At 37.1% G+C, this 14888-nt stretch overlaps 1 protein-coding gene across 3 annotated transcripts in view; it reads right to left on the reverse strand.

Moving 5' to 3' along the window:
- RANBP17 (RAN binding protein 17) overlaps window positions 1-14888 on the reverse strand; it is a 428141-nt gene that overhangs the window by 82924 nt on the left and 330329 nt on the right. For all 3 annotated transcript variants that reach the window (XM_063642616.1, XM_055285264.2, XM_055285265.2), the window contains 2 exons: window positions 12935-13023; window positions 5035-5142 (listed from right to left, as the gene is read on the reverse strand). In XM_063642616.1, the coding sequence (XP_063498686.1) occupies window positions 5035-5142; window positions 12935-13023 (197 nt within the window). The remainder of the gene's footprint in view (window positions 1-5034; window positions 5143-12934; window positions 13024-14888) is intronic.

The raw sequence follows: 14888 nt of genomic DNA on the forward strand, positions 1-14888 counted from the left end.
CACACACACACATAGGCTCAAAATAAAGGGATGGAGGAATACTTACCAAGCAAATGGAAAGCAAAAAAAAAAAAAGGGTGGCAATCTAGTCTCTGATAAAACAGACTTTAAACCAACAAAGATCAAAAAAGACAATGAAGGGCGTTATATAATGGAAATGGGATCAATGCAACAAGAAGAGCTAATGTAAATATACAGGCACCCAATACAGGAGCACCTAGATTCATAAAACAAGTTCTTAGAGACATATAAAGAGATTTAGACTCCCACACAATAATGGTGGGAGACTTCAACACCCCACTGTCAATATTAGACAGATCGATGAGACAGAAAATTAACAAGGATATTTAGGACTCGAACTCAGCTCTGGACCAAGTAAACCTAATAGACATCTACAGAACTCTCCACCCCAAATCGAGAGAATATACATTCTTCTCAGCATCACACAGCATGTATTCTAAAATTGACCACATAATTGGAAGTAAAAGACACCTCAGCAAATGCAAATGAACAGATATCATAACAAACTGTCTCTCAGACCACAGTGCAATCAAATTAGAACTCAGGATTAAGATACTCACTCAAAACCACAAAACTACATGGAAACTGAACAACCTGCTCCCGAATGACTACTGGGTAAATAACAAAATTAAGGCAGAAAAAATAAGTTCCTTAAAACCAATGAGAACAAAGAGACAATGTACCAGAATCTCTGGGACACAGCTAAAGCAGTGTTAGGAGGGAAATTTATAGCACTAAATGCCCACAAGAGAAAGCTGGAAAGCTCTAAAATAGACACCCTAATATCACAATTAAAAGAACTAGAAAAGCGAAAGCAAACAAATTCAAAAGCTAGCTGAAGACAAGAAATAACTAAGATCAGAGCAGAACTGAAGGAGATAGAGACACGAGAAACCCTTAGAAAAATCAATGAATCCAGGAGCTGCTTTTTTGAAAAAAATTAACAAAATAGATGGACCACTAGCTAGACTAATAAAGGAGAGAAGAATCAAATAGACACAATAAAAATGATAAAGGGGATATCACCACTGATTCCACAGAAATACAAACTACCGTCAGAGAATACTATACACACCTCTACACAAACAAACTAGAAAATCTAGAAGAAATGGATAAATTCCTGGATACATACACCTTCCCAAGACTAAACCAGGAGCAAGTCAAATCCCTGAAAAGACCAATAACAAGTTCTGAAATTGAGGCAGTAATTAATAGCCTACCAAACGAAAAAAGCCCAGACAGATTCACACCCAAATTCTACCAGAGGTACAAAGAAGAGCTGCTACCCTTCCTTCTGAAGCTATTCCAAACAATAGAAAAAGACAGACCCCTCCCTAACTCATTTTATGAAGCCAGCATCATCCTGATACCAAAACCTGGCAGAGACACAACAAAAAAAGAAAATTTCAGGCCAATATCCCTGATGAACATTGACGTGAAAATCCTCAATAAAATACTGGCAAACCGAATCCAGCAGCACATTAAAAAGCTTATCCACTACAATGAAGTTGGCTTTATCCCTGGGATGCAAACCTGGTTCAACATATGCAAATCAATAAACATAATCCATCACATAAACAGAACCAATGACAAAAGTCACATGATTATCTCAACAGATGCATAAAAGGCCTTTGATAAAATTCAACATCCCTCCATGCTAAAAACTCTCAATAAACTAGGCATTGACGGAACATATCTCAAAATAATAAGAGCTATTTATGACAAACCTACAGCCAATATCATGCTGAATGGGCAAAAGCTGGAAGCATTCCCTTTGAAAACCAGCACAAGACAATGATGCCTTCTCTTACTACTCCTATTCAACGAAGTATTAGAAGTTCTGACCAGGGCAATCAGGCAAGAGAAAGAAATAAAGGGTATTCAGACAGGAAGAGAGGAAGTCAAATTGTCTCTGTTTGCAGATGACATGATTGTATATTTAGAAAACCCCATTGCCTCAGCCCAAAAACTCCTTAAACTGATAAGCAATTTCAGCAAAGTCTCAGGATACAAAATCAATGTGCAAAAATCACAAGCATTCCTATACACCAACAATAGACAAGCAGAGAACCAAATCATGAGTGAACTCCCATTTGTAATTGCTACAAAGAGAATACAATACTTAGGAACACAACTTACAAGGGACGTGAAGGACCTCTTCAAGGGGAACTACAAACCACTACTCAAGAAAATAAGAGAGGACACAAACAAATGGAAAAACATTCAATGCTCATGGATAGGAAGAAATCAGTATCATGAAAATGGCCATCCTGCTCAAAGTAATTTATAGATTAAATGCTATTCCCATCAAGCTACCAGTATCTTCGCAGAACTAGAAAAAACTAATTTAAATTTCATATGGAACCAAAAAAGAGCACGTATAGCCAAGACAATCCTAAGCAAAAAGAACAAAGCTGGAGGCATCATGCTACCTGACTTCATACCATACTACAAGGCTACAGTAACCAAAATAGCATGATACTGGTACCAAAACAGATATATAGATCAATGGAACAGAATAGAGGCCTCAGAAATAACACCACACATCTACAACCACATGATCTTTGACAAACCTGACAATAACAAGCAATGGGGAAAAGATCTCCTATTTAATAAATGGTGCTGGGAAAACTGGCTAGCCATATGCAGAAAACTGAAACTGGACCCCTTCCTTACACCTTATGCAAAAATTAACTCAAGATGGATTAAAGACTTAAATGTAGCAACCAAAACCCTAAAAATCCTAGAAGAAAACCTAGGCAATACCATTCAGGACATAGGCATGGGCAAAGACTTCATGATGAAAACACCAAAAGCAATTGCAACAAAAGCCAACATTGACAAACGGGATCTAATCAAACTAAAGAGCTTCTGCACAGCAAAAGAAACTATCATCAGAGTGAACAAGCAACCTACAGAATGGAAGAAAATTTTTGCAAGCTACCCATCTGACAATGGTCTAATATCCAGAATCTACAAGGAACTTAAACAAATTTACAACAAAAAAACAAACAACTCCATCAAAAAGTGGGCATAGGATATAAACAGACACTTCTCAAAAGAAGATGTTTACATGGACAACAAATATGTGAAAAAACGCTCATCATAACTAGTCATTAGAGAAATGCAAATCAAAACCACAATGAGATACCATCTCATGCCCGTTAGAATGGCGATCATTAAAGAGTCAGGAAACAGATGCTGGTGAGGCTGTGGAGAAATAGTAACGCTTTTACATTGTTGGTGGGAGTGTAAATTAGTTCAACCACTGTGGAAGACAGTGTGGTGATTCCTCAAGGATCTAGAACCAGAAATATCATTTGACCCAGCAATCCCATTACTGGGTATATACCAAAGGATTATAAATCATTCTACTGTAAACATACATGCACATGTATGTTTACTGCAGCACTATTTGCAATAGCAAAGATTTGGAACCAACCCAAATGCCCATCAATGATAGACTGGATAAAGAAAATGTGGCACATATACACCATGGAATACTATGCAGCCATAAAAAAGAATGAGTTCATGTCCTTTGCAGGGACATGGATGAAGCTGGAAGCCATCATTCTCAGCAAACTAACACAGGAACAGAAAACCAAACACCACATGTTCTCACTCATAAGTGGTAGCTGAACAATGAGATCACATGGACACAGGGAGGGGAACATCACACACTGGGGCCTGTTGGGGGATGGGGGGCAAGGGGATGGAGAGCATTAGGACAAATACCTAATTCATATGGGGCTTTAAACCTAGGTGATGGGTTGATAGGTGCAGCAAACCACCATGGCACATGTATACCTATGTAACAAACCTGCACGTTCTGCACATGTATCCCAGAAGTTAAAGTAAAATTAAAAAAAAATCATCGGCCTATGACTGACAAAAAATACTTTATAATATACAATTCAATGATTTTTTTCCTTTAGCATTAAATGTTCTATCAGTAATACATAATTTCAATCTTCTGGTTGAAAAAATGGAAATATAATTAAAAAGCAAACGAAATTTCTAAAAATACAAAGCCACCCTTCCTTTAAGGCACCTATGAGGGTGGCTTCTAAAAATGAACAGCTTTAAAAAAAATGATACACACATTTCTTTATTTGCAAGGTCTTTTTTCATCTCTTGTTTTAGGGTAAAAATTTTAAATTATTGCTGTGAGAAACTCAGCACCAGAGATAACATTAGAGCTGCAACCCATACCCTTCCCTGTCTGGATGCCTCCCTTCTAAACACACAGTTTATAAAGGGCAACTGATGAAACAGGATGGCTAAGTGACATGTAATTTGGTGCTAAGCCATATCCACAATGACATATTTTAAACCCAATTAGCTTATTGCCAGATTTTCTCTTTTAGCTACATCTTTGTTAATATTTATATGCAAAATATTTGAATTTCTGCCAATCTATGCAAATTATAAAGTCAACTGGGCAATTTCAGAGAAGTATTAGAGTTGCTCTCTCAATGAAAACTGTGAGTGTATAAATCATCCAAATACATGCATCTTGGCAGAAAGGAAGAAGCATACCTTAGAAGTGAAAGCAGGAATAATTCCCAGAGCTTCTGAGGCAAACTATATTCCCATGAATTGCTGTGAGAACCAGTTTCCTTATCCATCAAATAAAGCATCTCAACTCAGAGACCTCTCAACTTCTTTCCTGCTTTAAAATTCTATAGAATTGCATTTAAGCACTGAAATAGTTAAAACAGCTGCGCTCCCTTCATTTTGTACCTTTGAATTTTTAAATAATGGTGGCTGCAGTCTTCCAATTTATTTTCCATTTCCCTAGTCCCCACAGACAGCCAAGTATACTGTACTTCTTTCTCTCAAAAGGCCTCAATCTTATGTCTCTAATTCTGTTTTCACTAATCATCTTAAGTCCTGGTTCCTGGGCTCTTGCTAACTACCTTGGAAATACGCAAACCAAAAAAGAAAGTCTGACTGTTGGAGATTTCTGCTAATAGTGGACTGTTTTTTTTCACTGCCTGTCACACTGCTTACCTGTTTTGCATAAGTTCTGCCATAAGTTTCAAGATGGGAGTTGTACACGCTGGCTCTCCATACCACCGTTCAACAGCGTTCTGAAGAAGGGGAAGATATGTTGGGTACCTTTTATAAAGTCTGTTAAAGAATTTAAGGGTCTAAAGAAATACTGTTCCTGAAAATTAGTGCCACACACACACACACACACACACAAAGGGAGTCAACATTTGTTCTATATTTATACTAATTTGTTCTATGTTTATACTATACAATGGCATTTTATAAATTGCGCTCCCTAACCTGCACAGATATACATACATTTTTGGGGTTGCTGGTGATTTGTTATTTGTAACATATCCTACATGTTATATTGCTTTGTTCTTAGAATACTGTATAAATAAAATACACATTTTTAAAGTATCATATAAGCAGCACATTTAAAGATTTATGCCTAATGTTGTAGGAAAGGAAAATAAATACAGTAAATGAGGATAAAATATATTTGAGTTATTATTATCAGTTTCTTGGGTACTATACTACTTAGAAAAATATTTTTATTATGAAATTAAAAATATGTAAAAGTAGAAGGAACTAGTAATAAACCTCACATATCTCTCAGTTTCAAAATTACATTATTCTTTTTAAAAAATATTGTTGAATTGTTCTTTTTGATCTCACTGTAGCTCCAAGGAATATCTGGGATGTTGGCTTGAAGAAAAGCTTTGGGTAACTATTAATCTACTCAACATCAGTGTCACTAAAGATAGTCCCATGTACACACAAGGAGACATTCTCTAACATCCTTATTAATACTAAGGAGTATATGCCTCTGATAAATCTATGCTGAAGGCCATCAGAACCTGGAAAACTGACCCAGCTCCACTGGCCCTTTAATCTATACTGGGTATCTCCTTGCCAAGTAGACATATGAATATAGGACTAAGGTCCCAAACTGTAGCAGAAAAACTCTATGTCACTGCCTTCATTTCTCTTCTCTTTTCCCAATCCTCTAGTCTCTTTCTGATGTTTTCCAACATACTTGTCTTTTGTTTCAGATCAAAACGCTAAACTAAATCACTTAATGGTGTTTCTTTTCGGTGTGGTCTGGGTAGAAATCTCCATGGTGAGGTCATCACAATTTTCTTCCTTGCTCTTAGAATAAATTTCAAACTCCTTAGCACGGTGTTCAAGGTCCTTTAAGATTTGGTTCTTGCCTACCTCCAGCTTCATCTCTTAGCATTTCTGCTCTATGATTTAGCTTTTCATAACTCCCCGCAAACCCACTAATGCCAGCTCTTGTCTCCATTCCCTTATAAACCACTTCTTCTCTCTAACGTATCCCTGTCTTTCAATACCTAGCTCAGGTTTTATCTCCCATGCAATGTTTTCTCTATTTTATCCAAAGGCATCAGTCTCTTCCTCATCTATGTTCAGTGAGCACTCACGACCATCTCTCTCTTACAACACAGTATGTTAGGGCTGGTTGCTTGTGTTATTTGTCTGCCCCAGTTGATAGTGCATTTCTAAAGAGCAGAGACCCTACCATCTTCCTGCTAATTTCTATTTGAATGTCAGATTTCAATATAGGTGTCAACTATCCAAGGAGGCCTTCTCTGACATCACATGCACTTGCCTCCTACCTCTCCCTAATGGGTTAGGAGTGTCTCCCGTGTATGGTGGTGGAACCTGGTGCTAGCACAACCATAGTACTTGTATATCTCTCCTATTATAAGCTTTTTGAGGGCATATGCTAAGTACTTATTGAATGCATGGCCCGGCACAAAATAGATTTCAATACATATTTGTTGCTATAAACTTGCAACCTGAAAATGAAGTGTAGCTTATTTGATTAGAACTATTTAATTGTGTATTTCACTTGAGAGCTTTAGAAAACAGTTCACATGATGTTCAATGAAAATAAGCCATCTATAACTTTAAGAGTGGTATGCTTCCTAAAAGTGCAAAAAGCAACACTTTCTTCTATTAGACAGACATACCATGTTAAGGCTGCATTTGTATATACTGAAACAGTTTTCTTATCTACTATTTTCTGAAGTCCTATTCTATAACAAGCATTGTTTGACACTTTCCAGAGACACCAGTAAAAAAAAAAAAAAAGAAAAAAGAAAATCCCTGCCCTCATGGAATTTATATTCTAGTAAACAAAATAAATATACATTAGAAAGCACTTCAAAGAAAGCCAGGCATGGTGGCTCATACCTATAATTCCAGCACTTTGGGAGGCTGAGGTGGGTGGATCACTTGAAGCCAAGGGTTCGAGACCAGCCTCGGCAACATGGTGAAACCCTGTCTCTACTAAAAACATAAAAATTAGCCAGGCATAGTGGCGCTCGCCTGTAATCCCAGCTACTCGGGAGGCTGAGGCACAAGAATTGCTTGAACCCGGGAGGCAGAGGTTGCAGTGAGCCAAGACTGCACCACTGGACTCCAGCCTGGGTGACAGAGTGAGACTCTGTCTCAAAAAAAAAGTACTACAAAGGAAAATAAGGCAGGGAAGGGGGTACGAAGCGAGTGTATATGTGAGAATAAGGTTTCAGTTGGACGAAAATAACAAAAATAAAGTCAGTCCACTTGATTAACTTTATTTTGACTGTTACCAGACAACTTACTGTTTTGTTTCTATGGACTAGAAAAGCTGTTATTTTTGATAGATGTAGATACCATGTGCCATGTACTATGCTAAGGGCTGGGGATCCAGAGTTAAGAAAGATATAGCCTTTTTTTTTTTTTTTTTTTTGACAGGGTCTCGCTCTGTTGCCAGGCTGGAGTGCAGCGGCATGATCTTGGCTCATTGCAACTTCTGCCTCCTGGGTTCAAGTGATTCTCCTGCCTCAGCCTCCCGAGTAGCTGAGACTACAGGTGAGCGCCACCATGCCTGGCTAATATTTGTATTTTTAGTAGAGACGGGGTTTCACCATGTTGGCCAAGATGGTCTTGATCTCTTGACCTCATGATCTGCCCACCTTGGCCTCCCAAAGTGCTGGGATTACAGGTGTGAGCCACCATGCCCGGCCAGGAAGATATAGCTTTTAATCTTGGGGAACACATGCTCAAATCAGGGTGACCAACATATAATAGGGATGCTTTGAGTACAGAAATTCTGAACCAATGCCACAGGGGCACAGGTGAGAAAGTATTCCACCAAGGGACCTCCTGAGCACAAACTCATTAGTGGGAATGCATCTGGAAGGCTCATGAGAAAATGGATCCAACCCAAATCTCAGAACCTAAGAATACCAGAGGCACACATAGGCCTCTGCAAGGCATTCTATAATGGCATTAGGACCATGATATTTTTCAGACCACACACTATTCACTATGGGATAAGGCAGGGAGATATAAGGGGATGCTCCTTTTTCTGTGTGGAATGAGAGTGGTGCCAATTCTAATATGCTTCTGACAGAGGTGACTGCCACAGAGAAAACGAGGGATTATTGGAAAGCACAATAGAGAGGTTAAAAGGGCTGCAGAGTGAGAGTGCCAGGCTCAATTACAGGGTGAGAACCAGAACCCACTCTAGGAGTTTGATTTTCCAATGGCCTTGTGAGGACTATGTATATATGAGTAGGAAGAAGAGAATGGGAGCCGTTAGGTAGAAGCACAGATCTAATTGCTTTCACTGAGATCTTCTCAATGAATTTCTAAGGTCCACATCAGATAAATTAAAAATCAAAGGCATTAATGATATGACACTGCCTTATAGGATACCAAATATGAAAATGTGAAAAGTATCAGGTTTGCTTCTTTACAATATCCATCCGTCCATCCATCCATCCATCCATCCATCCATCCATCCATCCATCTGTCCATCCATACATTCATTCATCAGTTGTTAATACCAGAAGGCAAAAGAATTTTCATTAAAAGTGTTAGGAGACAAGGGTTTGGGGATGTGGCTCCAGAATAGAAATAGCTTGCCAGTTCAGAGCTTAAAGGTACTCCATGAATATGTAAACATCTGAACCTTTGTTCACAAGGGGACTGCTGCTGGAAGCCTTTCCTCTCTTGTGTCTGGCAAATGCCTATCCATCTTTCAAGGCTTAGCTCAACTTTCACTTCTCTTGAGAAGCTTTCCCTATCTTGCAAAAAGCACTGCTCTTTTTCTCATACATGCTCATATAGCCCTTTGCATGCATCTTTGTTATAACACACTGACATTTTATTGCTTATTAGTCATGTGTAATCAACTAGAGAGTGGGCTTCTAAAGAGCAATCATTTTATTCATTCTTGCATTCCTTTTGCCTGGCACAGAAATAAAACTAAAAAAAAAAAAAAGCTTGCTGAACAGTGAATTTTCAGCTTTACTTTCTTCTCTATTTCAGTTTGCCCAAAATGATATTGCCAATTACTTTCTTCTTGAAAACAATTCTGATTTTCTTAGTCAATCAAAACCATTAGTTTCTTTATACTACCTATGGAATAAGGGTCTAAGTTCCTTAGAATGATATTCAAGAGTCCCAAACAAACTACATTTCCAACCATAAAATGAGTGGTATCTGTAACAAAACATCTTCACTACTGACTCCCTAAACCTGATGCCTAGGCCAACCGAAAACCTGTATTTCTTCCTATTTCCATATGGTCCAATCCTACTTATTTGGTAAGACCCAAGGAAACACCTTCACCTTTCCAGAGCCCTTTCTGATTCCCCAGCTAAATGCACTCACTGTCCTGTTTGTATCTTTGTTATGGCTCTTAGCACTTTCTATATTTGATTATAGTAATTTATGTAAATAAGAAACTGACTTTGTTTGGGGTAGGATCTATATTCCTCATGAACCTAGCACAGCCCTTAGCCCACTTTGCTGAATAAGTGAGCAAATGGGATTCCTTTGTCTCATTATGTATCAGGGAACAGAACTAACAACAGCTGTAGAGTATTTACTTTATGACAGCCACTGTACTGGGCCCTTTACATAGTCACAGAATCATGACACTTCTTACAACATACCTGTGAGATAGGTATTATTAGTCTTGTTTTATGGAAAGCGAAGCTGTGATTCTGGGATATTAAGCAGCTTACTCAAGACCCACAGTTTAAGTGGTGAATCCAGGACTGGAATCTAGGACTGTCCTATTCCAAAGTTTGTGCTCCTCTATGTATCTTGTTATCTTGCCTTGCCATTGTATAACAGCACTGACTTCCTGATTAAAAATCAGTGAGCTCAGTGATCAGACTTTAACAGTTAAAAGACTGCATGTGAGGAAATAATGTCATACAAATTCTTAATTTTTTCCCCAACTTCCTTCTGGATTTTTGATACTTCAGTTTAAGTATGATCTAGGAAAATTTTAAACAAGGAGATCAGATGCACTGCATGATAAAGTGTTTTCTTATTGTTGCATTCCCATTACAGGGGCAAAGAAGTATGTCAATGATCCTCCTTCAATTCTCCAGCCCTGGAAACCATTTATCAAGATGGTTGCTGTGTAGTTTCAGGCAATTTAGTTTTGGAAGGACAGAGTGAAAAGCAATGTAGTTTGTGTGGCAGTTAATGCAGTCAGTGTTTATAGAAATGTTTTTGAATTAAATAGCTAACCACTAAAATAGCATTTTATCAAATAATCGCCATAAATAAAATGCATTTTGACTTTAAGATGACATGTGCTCTTACAGGATGTTTCTTCTGCATGCTAAGGATTGTATAACAAATTAAAGAACACACATTTATGTGGATAAAAGGCAAATAAACTTTCCCCAGCAGTAATGTGGAAATCATCACTGACGGTTTGACATATCAATATTTCAGGAAGAATAAATGACTTTCATATCCATGGCATTTTTTTATCATACTTATTCATTTTTGCATTACTTGAATACTTTGAAAAGAATCTGTACTTTATCACCTGAAACTGCTTAAAGTATTTCAAAATATTTTAATAAAGCTTTTTGAATTATCAAATAATATAACTTTTAAACAAATTTTACTATTATTATAAATATTTGCTCTTCATCCCTCGCCCAAAGGAAAACTATAAATCTTGTCTCAACTGAATGAACACCATTTATCATATTCATTTTGTTGTCAATACAATTATGAAAAGCCCTTGGCCTTTTCCCAAGGAAGCTGATTTGCTACTGAAACTCAATTATTATAAGCAACGCCAGTACCAAACCACCCCATTTGGCAATGTAACACAGCTTCCGGCATAACTGACACTTCTCTCCGCCCCTAACCCTGATAACTTCAACATCTATGGTCAAATGGAGGAGACAAAGGTTTCCAGTTCACAACAAAACATTAAATTTTCCGTTTGCTATTTTCTGCCATCTGCTGGACAAAAGTTTCATTTCAGAAAGGTTCCCCCGCTACCCCCAAAGGAGCTAAATAAGGAAATGGAAAACAATACCGTATCTTCTCTAAACTTTGGGCAGTATCAATTATGGCAGACAGTTCTTCTTTGACACTGAGGGGAAGGTTTCTGACCTTGACTCTTGGTTGAAATTGTTGAAGAGAAAAACATGAAATGTTAATCACTAGATAGCCTAGAGTTGTAGACTGGTTTCAAGATCACCATCGATATTACAGTGCCCAAAGTAGACTTTTATTATTTTTCAAATAATGAAAATTTTGATTTTGAGAGTTGCTCTTTATGTTTAGAGAAATAAAAGAGTCAAGCTGGGTGCAGTGGAGCACACCTGTAGTCCCACAGTCCCAGCTAGTTGGGAGGCTGAGGTGGGAGGATTGCTTGAGCCCAGGAGTTTGAGTCCAGCCTGAGCAACATACAAGACCCTGTCTCTTAAAAATTAAAAAAAAGGCAGAAATAAAAGGGTCATATATAATTCCAGTTTAACTGTCATTGTTAAGAGAATTTTAAGACCTTCCATGTTGAAATTTCGTAATCTCTGTACATATTATATGTAGATATAAACGATGTGCATGATTACTCAATGACATAAAAATTTTATCTGTAACCCTTCTCTGGGTACATAAATCTGATGAAGTATATTTTAATAATAATTAAAGATATGTCAGTATCAAATTAATGTTTAAAAATTTTTATAATATGTAGAGTACTCCCTAAAACATGCCTAGATCCCCTGTTAGTTATATTTTTGGCCATAACTGTGGCATAGTAGTTGACAGTTACCTTTAAGAAGTTTCTATTGCAATTTAATTTACAGGAAACTTTGGATAAGAAGGGTTTAAACAAAGTAACTGAGAAATAGTTTAGATTAAAAAGTAAATTAGCTTTCAGATTATATAATTTTTTTCACATGCTCTGATGGTTTCATGCATAAAAGACATGAACAACACAGTAAATGAAGAGCTGGGATTTTAAGCCTGGTCTGTCTATCACCAAAGTCTATGCTCTTTTAACTCTTACATGATAAGGCATTTCTGTGGGGGATTTTTTTTTTTTTTCTGTCTGTACTAACCCTTGGCAAAGGTCAATTCAAATTTTACACCAAATGACAAATCTTGACTTATTTATTTTTTCCTTTTCATGTCCATTAATTATTTTCATGATAATGAAAAACTGTGGCATGATGAGCTAGGCTTTGAAGAGATAAAATGATCTTCCCAGCCTTGCTAATTGAGATGGAGATTCAAATCTTCCCTCAAAAATGCCAAATGGTAGGATTCATTGATCCTTAAAGATGTTAGCCAGATTATCCCTTCAACTCCAACACCAACAATCATTTGGGAGAGGTCATTTTTAAGTTATCAATATTTAACGGCACCAAAAAAGTGACCTCTCTGAGCTGGGTCTCCAAATACTGTGCTCAGTTATCTGCTCTGCTGCCACTGTGCTGTAATTTTTAGCTGATTACACATTAGTTCATTTAGCTTTGTTTCCTCTTCCCTACTGTGCCATACTATTAAACGAAAGTGAGGGGCCTGGCATCCCTCTGTGCACAGAGCTGGTATTGTCACAGTGTAATAAGGATACATCCAGTCAAACAGCATGGTGTAGCTGGTCTTTGTGTTCAGTGCAAAGGCAATCCCTCGAAGATCTCTTGCCAGCCCGATCAACATACGCTGTCAGTGGGAAAGAGACACAGTAATTGATTTTCACGTTAGCGCAGAGCAGATGGAGTAATAATCAGGCAATAATGACCACATATCTGATTTTGATTCATTAGCTAAAATGTCTCGTTCAGACCTCTTTCTACAGGAAAGCACAGACTCTTTAAACAGACCATCAAATCTGCTGATCAACTCCACTTTACTTCTTATAAATTTAGCTAAGTCATAATTCCAGTAGCGTAGCTAAGCATTTAGAGTCTTAATATACTTTGTTTCTGAATAATGCCAAATCAGAAAAAAAAAGATGAGGATTGATAATTACACAAAACAGATATGTACAGGGTCTAGACATTATTTAATAACAGCAAATCTTGAACATTGGCTTGCATGCAAGCGGTCCCACAACATAATTTAGAGTCTATCCTAGAAAGGCACTGACATTTAAAAATTCCTAATGAATATCCTTAATAACTTTAGGACAAAATAAAACTGGCCAAGTGACCTACTGGTACTATGACATACACAGAATGGCAGTCACATTCCCCAAGCGAGGAAGATGTAAGGAAAAGAGTTCTATATTTGATGTCATAAGACTTGAATTTGAATCCCAGCTTTAAGACTTAAGGCAAGGCAATTTATCAGGCTCACTTTTGTCATCTATAAAAGGGGCTAATAATGCATTTCTCACAGAAGCACTGTGACAAATAAATGTGATAAATTTATGTGAAAATGCCTAGCAGAGCCCGATACACAGTAAATGTTCCATAAGTCTTTAGTTTTAGAGAAAAAAACCAAAAGCTTGACTCTTGAATAGAAGAGATCTGACTTGTACTCTGGTCTCTTAATTAAGCTGTCCTTAGGTTGATGCTTGGGAAGAGAAGAAGAAAACCCATGAACAGATGCTAGAATGTCGGAACAAAGAGCACAAATAAACATAATTACAAAACAAGGGGGTGGGATAATTGAGATATACAACTGTGACTTCTAAAGATACTGTTTCATTGCAAATACTCAGCTAGAAAATGGTCTCTGAACTTTTTTTTCCTACCAGATTTTCTCTTTTCTCACACTTTGGTAATAAATGAAAACCTCTTTAGGAAGGAGTTCAAATTATTATTAAGCAAACAGTGAATCCTGACCCTCCTCTTAATGGCTGATTCAATTAATTTAATTTCAAAGTAGCAAATAATAGTTTAACTCTCAGAAGTATCTAGAATTTCTCATTCTCTCCATTCTTTCTGCCTAAGAGGTGACTCAATATAACTGGATGTTATTTATAGGAATATTCAGTTTCTATACTGTCTAACAGTTCACAGAATGATGGTTATCTGAATTTCTGAATCTTGAAAACTCTGAATTTTTGTTTCTGCTCCTTTAAATTACTTACTCCTTTTTTTCTGGTACTCTCACCAGTTCTTGTTTTTCTATAACCAGCTGGCCTCCTTGTAGTTCCCTCATGTAACCTGCCATTTGTTTTTAAACATTTTGCCTTTTTATATAGCCTTTTTTCACCACCTGGAGCCTGTTCCTCTCTTTCTCAGCTTTTCACATTCCTGGCAGCCTCCAGAACAAAATACATCTTCTAAGAAGCCTTCTTCAAACTATTCTATTCTGACTCCTTGGCTTTGCAGTGTTTCTATTAAAGTAGGCTTTTTGTTCTATTTTTATTAGGTACACTTACAAGTTTCAGGCTATGCTTTAAATAATTTTAAGCTTCCACATACACAGGAGATATCTACCATTTAAATTAGTCAACAAGAACCATGAGTTATACTTTCTTTGTGTCTAGTACAAAAAGCTCTTAAAATATTTTAGACTATCCTTGTTATACAGAAAGATTAATTTTTATTTTATCACAATTTTTTTCATTCCTTAAA

This window comes from Symphalangus syndactylus, chromosome 7 (assembly GCF_028878055.3).
Source record: "Symphalangus syndactylus isolate Jambi chromosome 7, NHGRI_mSymSyn1-v2.1_pri, whole genome shotgun sequence".
Taxonomy (NCBI): Eukaryota; Metazoa; Chordata; class Mammalia; order Primates; family Hylobatidae; genus Symphalangus; species Symphalangus syndactylus.